General features: G+C 52.2%; 1 protein-coding gene across 1 annotated transcript in view; it reads right to left on the minus strand.

Moving 5' to 3' along the window:
- LOC144126207 (uncharacterized) overlaps positions 1 to 7,031 on the minus strand; it is a 160,573-nt gene extending 153,542 nt beyond the window's left edge. Inside the window, exon 1 of the mRNA XM_077660220.1 lies at positions 6,952 to 7,031. Coding sequence (XP_077516346.1) covers positions 6,952 to 7,031 — 80 coding nt within the window. The remainder of the gene's footprint in view (positions 1 to 6,951) is intronic.
- Between the last annotated feature and the right edge of the window lie 5,192 nt (positions 7,032 to 12,223).

Raw genomic sequence — 12,223 nt, forward strand, 5'->3', positions numbered from 1 at the left:
TTTTGTTTGGTTTTAGAAAAAAGGAAATCACACAGTAACCGCCTCAAATATTTCGGTGGACACCCGAAGCGTTCCATAAAGGAAGGGATAAAAGAGAAAAGGAAATAACAAAGCGAGAATTGAAAATTGAAAGTTGGTTTTTGAGGAAAGGCGTGGCGCTGCGCAGCGGCGGAACACCTGTAGCTCGGAGCTACTAGTGGCGCAAGCGCACTAGTCAATAGGCAGCGAACGAGAGAGAAATATCCGCTGCGAGGCGCGCGTTGTGATGCCATGTGCCTCCACGGAGCACCGCCACGGCGAAATTTCAAGTTCGAAGACGAAGTGTCCCTGCCATGGTCGCTGCACATCGCTCCAGTGAAAAATATCGCCATCCGCATAAATACGTTCCTTATATCAAGAGAACTGACTTCCAACAATCTGAAGAAGCTCCCGTGGCTCATGCGCCGTCTGACTGGGTGGCAGTAAGCAAATGTCCTTCAGTCATCCCGGCAGCTGGACTGGGTTCCGAGGCTAGGCCTAGAGCCACCGGTGACGCGCTGGCAGAGGTGGCTTCGCCGGCGTCGGTCCCTGCTCCCGGTCCATCAGCGGCAGCGCTCATCCCGCCTTCTTGAAATGCATCTCAGCCCGTGAGCGATGTGCCCTCTGAGCGGACCTCCGCAATTGCTGCCCAGCCTCCACTGCTGGATGGGGCTTCAACCGTGGAGCGTGAGGAGGAGAGCTCTCCAATGGACCTGTCTTCAGAACCTCCATCCGTGCCACCGGCTTCCCGCAGTTCTCAAAAGCGCCCATCAGGGGACACTGCGCAGGATTCGTTTTATGCCAACTCCAGCTCACAAGGCAAGCGTTCCTGCCCAGCGTATGCCAACCAGGTGGCTATGCCGACATCGGGATCGGTATCGTATAAAGTGGCCATTAAAGCTCTGGCAGCCATAAGCCTGACAGACATTCCCAACAGGATTCTTCAGGCGAACCTGGACGAGTGTCTTGGGACCAAAAGTTTTCGTGGCTTCACGTCTAGAATAGAACGAAATCTAATACCATCGCTGTGTGGCTCCCGAATTTAGCTGATGTCGAGCGTCTGCAAACGCTCAAGTGCATATCGATTACAAGCGAGGTCTCGGTGCCGGTCAGGTGTACCTAATGGAATGTTCGGACCTACAACGCTGTGTTGTTTACAACGTCGACGTTGCCAAAGACCAGACGACCCTCCAGTGTGAGCTGTACTGTCCAACCCGCCGTGTCATCCAAGCGCGGTATATGGGAAAGGGGCGCTCGTGCATCGTCACACTACAGGGCCCACCAACTCTCCCAGAACGACTTTACTACCATGGCTGTATTCTGCGTCCTCGCCCTTACAAACCTAGTGCTCTCTATAGCTACAGCTGTTTCGGACCTGGCCACATGAGCCGATCATGCCTTTTTGCAACGCGAGATGAGGCTCGGCCACAAGGCACACCGTCTTACAGGTGCGGACTTTGCAAGACTGACAACCACGAGATCACCTCTCCAACTTGCCCAACAAAACAGAAAGCAACTGAGAAGGTTCGGCGTGGGATCCGTAAGCAAGTGCCTCCGATTGAGAACCGAGCCCCGATACAGACATCCAACAGGTTTGTGGCTCTTCAGTGGGATGAAGACGACTGGCCGGAGCTTTCTGAACCCAATACACCTGCAGCCCCTGCCCAACCGTCTTACAGCGATAAAGTGCGCAAGGACCGCCGTGGCCTTCAAGCTACACAAAAGCACAGCATACTGGAACCTCTGCGTGAGGACATGGCAGCAGTTCACGACCAAATTGTACGCCTTTTACCCGAGGTCTCTAAGCTACGGCAACGCCGTGAACTGCTTGCTCGCCGTAGACAACCAGCGGAATCTCACTCCACGCCAATCAATGCTGCAGCGCCTTCGAATACGTCCAGTCCTCATGCGTTTTTCGCAGACTCTACCAGGTCTTCTGCAGCACTGCAGGATAACTCAGCAACATCCCTCCTCCGATATATAGTAAACCAGTTATCTAACCTGACATCAGTTCTATTAAAACGCTTGGAAGCCTAATCGAAAATCGCGAGTACACGTTGTTGTGGTGGGCTTTAATGGAACTGCAGAGGCCTCTCCACAAAGCTGGGAGAGCTCAAATCTCGATTTCGCATGAACAAGCTCCAGGTGTGGGCCCTGCTACTGCAGGAGACCAATGCCTTGCCATCCATTCCGGGCTTTAATAGATACATGTCTCCTTCAATGAACGACCGTCGTGTGCACACTATTGCCCCTCTTGGAAAGGCGGCGGTGTACTTTGATGCGCGTTTTCCTCAAGTCCGCCTGTCTCTTGAAAACTGGTGCACCTCATATCAAGAGGTAGTCGCAGTGGCTGTGAAGCTTCCCAAGGCAACTGTTGTGGTCGTGTAATACTATGTAAGACCCGCCGGTGGAGCTCCCTTCCGCATTAATCTGGGGTGGTTATTAAACTCTACGACGACAGCACCCAGGGTGGCCTGCTTTAGTCGGTGGTGACTTTAACGCCCCTCATCCGGATTGGGGGTACCCCACTTCAATCCCCCGTTGTAGGCGTGTGCAGGACGCATTCGCAGATGCGCAGTTTGTTTTGCTCAACCATCCAGATTCAGCAACGTGGACTGTGCGCCATGCTCGCAGTCCAACATATGCTCCGGACCTTACGTGGTGGTAAGGACCCGGGACTCCATCGTGGCACCTGGAGCCAGACTGCTGGTGTAGTGACCACCATCCTATCATCATCGGTCTCCATCCATCAAGGGCCCGCCGATTACGCCGTAGGTGTTCTGTGGTCAATTGGGACAAGTTTCGCACCACCGTCGAATAGCTCTCTCTGCAATCATCTACACTACTTGTGGACTGCTTACAAACTGCGCTGAATAAGGCTCTCACCTGGACGGTCGTGAATCGCCCGGCGCCGTATGTTGGTCTGCTTAACCTGAGGGCTGCTCGCCGACAAGCGGAGATGGCAGCTTCCCGAGACCCGACTTCTGCGCAAGCACGGACAAAGCTCAATTACCGTACTGCCAAGGCTCGCAGAAATGAACGCAATCTCTCGCGACGGCAGTGGCATGCGTGGTGTGAGCAGTTCTCGGCAAAGTCATCGAATGCTGCTCTCTGGCGAACGTTTCGTGCAATGGAATATGGTTCCCATCGTCCTGACGCAGCGGCCACAGCATGCTTCGCAGCTAACTTAGCTCCGGATGATTTCGCCAGAGAGGCAGCGCGGAAGTTTCTCCCCAAGTATGATGTGTTGCCTCCAAGGGTGATAGGAGCCCCCTTGGCTGCTATTCCAGCATGTGTCGATAAGCTGGCACCTAGAGCCGACGCCGAGGGAATTGCAAGTCCATTTTCAATGCCCGAGTTGCTTGCAGCAATAGACGAGGTCCGTCGGAAGACTGCGCCCGGTCCGGACTCCATTCCGTACGAGGTTTACAAGAACTTAATTTCCGCTGTACTGCCTCAACTCCTCGCCACCATTAACAAGGTATGGATAGAAGGCGTCGTACCAGAAACTTGGCAATCGGCTATTGTGATCCCCATACCAAAGCCGGGGAAGCCGCCGACAGACTTCGGAAATTTCCGGCCTATATCGCTTACGCCAACATTATGCAGCCGTTCCGAAAAAATACTTGCCACGCGACTGTCGTGGTCGCTTGAGCACCATGGTTTCTACCATCCCGCCCAAATTGGTTGTCGTACATACATAGGTACAGAAGATGGACTGGCTGTCTTGGCGTCAGCAGTTCTGGCCTCAACTCACAGCCACAATGTACGTACTGTACTGGCCATGGACGTTGAAAAGGCGTACGATAATATCAGTCGTGCTGCCATCCTGGAATCGCTTGACATGCTGCATTTCCCTGTTAGAGTACGCAATTTTGTTAAATCCTTCCTTGAAGGCCGACACTTTGCCATACGGCTCAGTGGTGAGGCCGTCGGATCATTTGTGTCTCTTTGCGGCGTTCCTCAGGGATCGGTGTTATCGCCAACACTATTTAATATTGCTTTTATCCACCTTGCTTGGCGTATGCATGATGTCGCCGAGATTAAGTTCTTATTGTATGCTGATGACATAACGATGTGGAGCACTCACAACAACCTGATGACTCAAGCAGCAGGCCTACAATCTGCCATAGATATTACGTCGGCTTTTGCTTCTTCAATTGGTTTGTAGCTTTCAGTGAGCAAAACCACGTTCGTGTCAGTCGCCAACCGCTGGGGGCGCCGTAAACTGGCTGCAACACCAATTCGTCTCCATCTATCCGGAACTCCAATTCAAGAAAGTTCGACTGTACAAATATTGGGCTTGACAATACACGAGTCGGGAACAGTTACTGCTTGGCTTTCTCTGGCTAAAAAGCAAGCAATTCAGGCGTTGGGTCTGATTAGACGCATTGCTCCTAAAACAGGCGGAGCCCGCTCTCACGTTGCACGACAGTTGGTGCGGGCGGTTGTGCAACCGCGCCTCGCTTACCAAGCCCAATTCCAGCATTTGACGAGGGCTCAATGGGATGGTCTAGAAGCTGTTAATCGAGAGGCAATGAGGGTCATCACTTGCTTTCCCCGCATTACCCCGATCGTGGCGCTCCAAGAACATGCGCAGGCTGAATACACTAGATGAGCTGGTGCAGCAACGACGCAATGCTCGCCGCCTAAAGTCATGCTTTACACACACCACGTGTGCACTCAGGGCATAGGCTTCATCGCACTCCATTCTACAGCCGCCCCCGCCAGTTCTTCCTCCATGGCGTTTCGTGCAGCTAAGCGACAACAAGCCAACTGATCTACGTAGGTCATCATCTACCCGCGCTCCATCCTCGTTTCGCGACCGAATTATAGAGCAAGACGCCAATCTGCGGCATGGCTCCATCGTTATGTACGTTGACGCAAGCATTCAGGCTTGCGAAGCAACTGCAGCAGTTTACTGTCCTCGCAAGCCTGCTCTGAAAAAAACGTCAAGGTTTCGCCTCTCTGAACCTCCTTCCTTCTTCTGTGCGGAGATGCTTGCGGTTCAAGAGACACTTTAGTCTGTGGCCGCCGTTCCTATGCTACCCATGGCCCACATTGTCATTCGCACCGACACCCTTCAAGTCACACGCATACTACGACAAGTCAGTCGCACCCCAGAAATCTGCCAAGACATCCATCGTCTAGCGGCACGCATCCCGCAACAAATCAGTATTTAGTGAGTCCCGCGTGGCTTCCTGAGCGCACAAAGCCGCGCAGATTCTGCGACCCGCCTTTCGACCCCAACCTCGTCTTTGCCTCCAGTACTCACTCTGGATGACACCACCCTCCTTTTAATAAGAAAGGAACACCTCCGGCACCGCACAGGTGCTCTAATCCTTCCGTGTGCGGTAACCCTCCCCCGTGGTCCCACCCGTGCAGAGGAGGTTGCGCTTCGGAGGATACGGGTCGGGTTTGCCCTAACTCCAGCTGCGACACGCAAGTGGCGTCATTTCAAAGATTTATATCCCCACCCCGAGTGTCCAGTCTGCAAGAACAGAGACTGTGAGGCAGATGTCCGCCAACTGTTGTGGGACTGCCCGGCGCTGAATCTGACGAGAATTCGGCACCTGGCGTCAGCGGGACTTTCACCTGGCAATCCGGATTCATATATTGCATGGACACAGGGTCCATATCATCGTTCACTTCTTCATTTCATCATCATCATCACCATCATCATCATCAGCCTTACTACACCCACTGCAGGGCAAAAGCCTCTCCCATGTCTCTCCAATTAACCCTATCCTTTGCCAGCTGCATCCACCCTTTGCCTGCAAACCTCTCACCAGAGCAGGATTTGGCCACCCTGGTGTAGTACTTGGCCACAACCTTCTATGATCAAACCAATTAACCCTCGGCCCTCAGTCCCCAGCGGCTGCAGAGCAACTGACCACGGCGGCGGTCAGACCTGTGACGCAGCGGAGGGTGCTAAGAATCTCTGGCTCCGGACAGGCCGCCATTGGAATCCGAACCTGGCAACGTTTAACGCTAGAACTTTAGCTAGTGAGGCTAGCCTAGCAGTGCTGTTTGAGGAACTAGCGGGAATTAAATGGGATGTGATAGGGCTTAGCGAAGTTAGGAGGACAGGTGAGGCGTATACAGCACTAAAGGACGGACACATACTGTGCTATCGCGGGTTAGAGGATAGACGAGAACTAGGTGTGGGATTCCTCAATAATAAGGATATAGCTGCCAACGTAGAGTTCTACAGTATTAACGAGAGGGCAGCAGCTATAGTAATTAGTCTGAATAGGAGGTACAAGCTGAAAGTGGTGCAGGCCTACGCACCCACATCCAGCCATGATGACCACACCGTTGAAAGTTTCTATGAGGACGTAGAATCGGCAATGAATAAAGTAAAATCGCACTACACTGTACTGATGGGCGACTTCAATGCGAAGGGGGGCAAGAAGCAGGCTGACGACCACGCGGTAGGTGACTATGGGATAGGCTCTAGAAATAGCAGGGGAGAGTTATTAGTCGAATTCGCGGATAGAAATAATTTGCGGATCATGAATACCTTCTTCATTTTATCAGATCAGATCAACTTTTTTCACTTATTTAAGCATCTTACTGAGGCAATAAACATCGCTTCAAAAAAAAATTCAAGTTCGCGTCCAGTAAAGCTTGTGGGAAACCCGGCGGCCCATGCGGCCCACCTGGTCCCCCACCTGCCGGAGCTTGGCGAGTGTTGTGTCGCAACGTCGCTTGTTGTGTATGAAGAGTGCGAGGACTATGATTTCTTTAGATTCGTGAATGGGATCGCTTTGAAAAGAGAGATGGATTTGTGTCGAGCATGTTCGCGAGGGGCGCAGATGCACGAATTCCGATTTCTTCAGGGAGCATTACAGACGATATTCTCGGGCATAGCAATTCACTATGCTGGCGGCAGTTTGCAGGCTGGTGTCTATGTCCCCTAGGCGTCCTTACGTAGCCCAGAGGGTGATGTCGTCGGCGTACAGCGCGTGCTGGACTCCTTCAACCGCACCCAGCAGGGCAGGTAGGCGCATCGTGGCTTTCCAACAAGCGCATGGGTTTCGAACAAGTGTGGTGGGTTACGATGCAACGACGCCTTGCGGCTGGCGAACGCATTCGTGGCCAGTCGAATCTTGTATTCGGCTCCCTACCTTCACCTGCTGAAACAGGAAGAGGATGCCCTTGAGGTTATCCTCCGCAAAATCATAAAACGAGCTCTGGACCTACCGGTCTCTACCTCTACCAGCCACCTCATGGCACTGGAGGTGGTTAAAACTTTCAGGGAGCTTCGGGAGGCCCACCTCAACGACCAATATACTAGTCTCACAAAGATAGGGTCGGGTTCCCGCCTTCTAGCCCGTCTTCACATCCAGCACACCCAATTTACAGAGGAGAGATTGGCCTTCCCGTACGCTGGAGACGCACCCTTCACGTGCGGTCTCTCCAAACCAACATGTCCAAAGAGGACCATAATGTCAGTCGCCTGGCGCGGGCGGAAGCCTTGCACCGACATTTTGGGAGAAAACAAGGAGTCTTCTACGTGGACGCCTCCGGCCCGTACCCCAGAGGATGTTACACGGCCGCGGTCGGCCACGAGGGCCAAACAGTAAACAGTTTTATTTTCATGGCCCAGTCAGCTATTTACGCACAAGGGGTTGCCATCGTCCTGGCAGCCTCTGAATCCTCCTCCAAATAATAATCACCGACTCGCGAGATGCTTGTCAAAGCGTCGAGCAAGGGTGAGCTGCTCCCCTGGCTTATCGCACGTACCAAAATTGTAGCCGAGACTCGCATCCTGCGCACCAATCTCTCGTTTGGGCTCCAGGTCACCAAGGCCTCCGTGGAAACGATGCACTCGACACCGCCTCCCGTGCGCTCTCTCTCCGGGCATTTCCCACGGAAATCGACGCTGACCAGGACTTCGTTTCAATCCGGTTTACACTTTTAATAAAATATGCGATTATTACAAGTCCACGCGCCAAACTCTTCCCACCCCGTGCAAAGGGCTGAGGAAGGCCAACGAGCAGGTACTCCTGCGCCTGCTCACTAACACGATGCTGTGCACGGCAACTCTAAAGCATTTCGATCCTAAATTCGACGGGCGGTACTCACACTGTGGGGCGGTGTCTGACGTCTACCACATGGTGTGGGCCTACCAGCAGAACCCAACCCTACCCCCTATCCCAAACACTACACCAGAGCACTGGGAGGTGACCCTGTCCGGCTGCTGCACCCTGGAGGCCCAAAGGGCCTTAACGCAGCGCGTCCGGGCTGCGGCAATCGCCAATAGGGTGCCTGACTAGGCATCCCGCCTAGTGGTTGTAAGGGCGTTACCCTTCAGGTCAAGACCCCTAACACCTCTCTATGATTAATAAATGTTTTCACCACCACCACCAGTAAAGCTTTCGCTTTAAAATTTCGACCACATGGTTATCTTGAACATGCGCTGATATCGCAAAGCACAAGGGCGCCTTTGAGTGCCGCCTCCATCGAAACGCTGCCGCCACTAGGGTCAAAAACTAGGGACCTCCACCTAGTGTTTGTAATAATCGGTCCCTTACGGGCTGACCCAAACACCTCCTGTCCGTTCTGAATAAATGTTTTCACCACCACCACCGCCGCGGTCGTGTTCGAACCCGGGTACTCTGGATCAGTAGCCGAGCGCCCTAGCCACTGAGCCACCGCGGCGGGTGACGAGTGCATTGATTTTGTAGACATTTATTTTGTAGTCAAGACTACAATAGGCTAGAAAATGAAAAATGAAAATTGGTTTTTGGGAAAGGAAATGGCGCAGCATCTGTCTCACATATCGGTCGACACCTGAACCGCGCCGTAACGGAAGCGATAAAGGAGGGACTAAAAGAAGAAAGGAAGAAAGAGGTGCCGTGGTGGTGGGTTCCGTTATAATTTCGACTATCTAGGGATCTTTAACGTACCCTGCCATCGCATAGCACACGGGCGCCATAGCGTTCCGCCTCCATCGAAATGCCGCCGCTTCGGTCGGGTTCGAGCCCAGGTTGGCCGGATATGTGGCCGAGCGCTTTAACCGCTCAGACACTGCGGTGGGTACACAATAGGCTTGTCAGCGGCGCATTTCGGGCAAGCGTCGCTGGTAACTACTGCGCATGCGCCACATGTTCCACCAAGCTACAGGTGTTCCGCCCATGCGGCGCGCCGCGACTTCCCTCAAAATCGAATTTTCAATTTTCAATTTCCTCTTCCTTTACCCGCCGCGGTGGCTCAGTGGTTAGGGCGCTCGACTACTGATCCGGAGTTCCCGGGTTCGAACCCGACCGCGGCGGCTGCGTTTTTATGGAGGAAAAACGTTAAGGCGCCCGTGTGCTGTGCGATGTCAGTGCACGTTAAAGATCCCCAGGTGGTCGAAATTATGCCGGAGCCCCCCACTACGGCACCTATTCTTCCTTTCTTCTTTCACTCCCTCCTTTATCCCTTCCCTTACGGCGCGGTTCAGGTGTCCAAAGATATATGAGACAGATACTGCGCCATTTCCTTTCCCCAAAAAACCAATTATTATTATTAATTTCCACTTCCTTCCTTTCTTCTTTCCCTCCCTTCTTTATCTGTTCCCTTACGGCGCGATTCAGCTGCCCACCAAGATATGTGAGACAGCTACTGCACCTTTCCTTTCCTCAAAAACCGAACAAATAAAATGAGCCGTCAGCGTTCATTGGGTTCATAGCCGTAGACAACGTTGTAGAGGCCGTTAAGTTAATGGCTGATCGCGAAAGGGTGGTCACCCAATGAAAAGTACGGCCTATTTCTGCAGTGCCGTGCGTCAGCCACAACGTTGGCAGCGCTAGTGCATGCAGCCAGCACTCTCTAGAGAACTTTAGGTCGGCTTGCTCTTTCTCCCCCCCCCCCCCCCCCCCCGAGCCACGTCAAGCATAAGAGGCCTACATAGAAGTTCTGTGCAGCACGTTTCGAAGCTACGAGTGATTTAGGGGTGTTGCGGATGAGGCAAAAAGGTATACAATGGTGAACACCACCTATTCGGAGAATTCGGAGGGGGTGGGGGGGACGACAATGCAATCCGTTCCGTGACACTCCTTTGATTGCCTCGGGGAAATAAAATTCGTGGCACGTCGCGACATGCTTGCGAACGCACTTTTTTCTGTACGCTGACCTCGCATGCAGAGTATACCCCTTGTGCTGCGCTTGTGTGTCCGTCGAAATGATGTGCTAGTGCCTTCATTGGAGCGGAATGAGGATGAACGCTTTATTTGCTGCACATTCTGAATACTAATCTCCAGGCATCAAATATCCAGTTTCAATAAAATGTGACTTTTTTTAAAGCGAAATTTATTGCCCCAGGGCATCAATGATGGGTGAAGGTGTGATGAAAATAGTAGTAGTGATTAAATGAATGGAAAAAGGCTAGCTTATTTGAAGTCCAGTAGAGAAATATGGTACGGTCCTTGCGTCCAGGCAATGTTTAAAGCAGGGTTGCTTGGTGAAAGACCCGCTACCTTTAGGTGTCGAATCCTTGTAGGCTTGAGAGCTGGGCAGTCCCACAGTAACTGATGAATGTCAGCTTCGATGTCATCGTGTTGACATAGCGGACACCCTGGCCAAGGAAGCAAATATCGGTACTGAGGCCACTTCTGAGTGACGGCAGGTGTGAGGGCAACTCCGACCGGGATGCTCCTAAGCGAAACCTCCTCTGCACGGATAAGACCAGGGTGGTGTGGGGGGGTTACCGCACACAGAGGAATGAGAGCACACGTGCGCCGCCGGAGGAGTTCCTTTCTTGAAGAAAGGAGGATATAGCTGTCCAAATGAAGGTGCCGAGTCAAAAGCTGACTTTATGATGACAGTTTAAATTTTAGAGACGCCGACAATGAAAATGGCCACCAATTTCTCCCTTCCATCTGTAGCAAAACAGCAAGAAATCGGCGGTCGAGCTATTCTTGTGAGCATTGAGAACAGCTGCGTCTACCCCCGTCGAAGACCCATATCCGCAAACGAAGACATCTGCTTCCTATGTTTTAATTAGGTGGATGGCGTAAGTGTATCTATTTGTATTTAGAGCAAAATTATAATAAATACACGCGTCCCCATTAAAACTACATACGCAGCTCCAGTGTTTCATTTCTCATTATAGCTACGCTTCATAAAATTGTACGTACAGAAATAAGGAAGACAAATGTATTAAAACAGAGGTAAATTTATTTAAAGGAATGTAGAAAGATGCAAGTTTACTGAGAAACACGAGAACGTTGCACAGTTGCTGATATTTGTACGTATAAACAACCTTTTCAAACCTGGTGAATGGCTGTTGCCTCTAAATAAATGCCCCGTAAACTGCCTGTTCTCTATTCTAGCGTTTAGCAGAAGAAAATGTGTGGATTGATCAATGGAAGCTTATTTATGCTAGGTGATCTCAGCCGCGATTCCACAAACTCCACCGCAAGTGGCGGCGACTGCAGGCCTCTTTTTGTGACATCACGGGAGGGGTATTCAGGCCTTCTCAAATTCTCTAGAGGTTGTTGATGCAGCCCACATCTCTCTCACCACCGCCACCTAAGGGATAACTGAGGGAGCGAAAGAAGAAATCAAGAAAGAGGTGCCATAATGGAAGTCTCCGGAGTAATTTTGACCACCTGGGAATCCTTAACGTGCACCGACATCGCACAACACACGGGCGTCTTTCTGTTTCGTCTCCATCGAAAGGGAGCCACCGCGGTCGGGTTCGAACCAAGGTATTCCGGCTGAGTAGTTGAGTGCCTTAGCAATGAGCCACCGCGGCGGGCGAAATTTGTGAGTCAAATGAAGGACAGGGGCACTGCGAAGTATGGCCACACTGGGTAACATGGCGGACGCAGGAAGCGCCCTGCACCACGCTGGGAGAAGTAGAGGTGCTCCGAAGGCGCTGAAGCGGTCACTTATTGTGACAGGAAAAGAGCGCCGCCGCTAGGGGGGCAGCAAGTGTTCAGGGGGCTGGGATCTCCGCTGATCAGCTTGAGTGTTATGGAACAGCGGCACATGCGCGGAAAGTTTTCGCCCTGCGGGCGGTTCACATGCAAGCGATCCGGCGAATTGAGTGAACAGCGACGCGGCGCTGCGGAGCGTTTCGCGAGCTTTCGTTTCATACGCATCGCCGCTACGTGTTTCTCACCGCTGCGATAACCAATGTTGCTGTCACAAGATATGAGCATGCAACCGGTTTTGGTGGCCTGCAAGCACAAAAAAGAGTAATAAATAAGCA

The sequence above is a fragment of the Amblyomma americanum genome, chromosome 1 (genome assembly GCF_052857255.1).
Source record: "Amblyomma americanum isolate KBUSLIRL-KWMA chromosome 1, ASM5285725v1, whole genome shotgun sequence".
Lineage (NCBI taxonomy): Eukaryota > Metazoa > Arthropoda > Arachnida > Ixodida > Ixodidae > Amblyomma > Amblyomma americanum.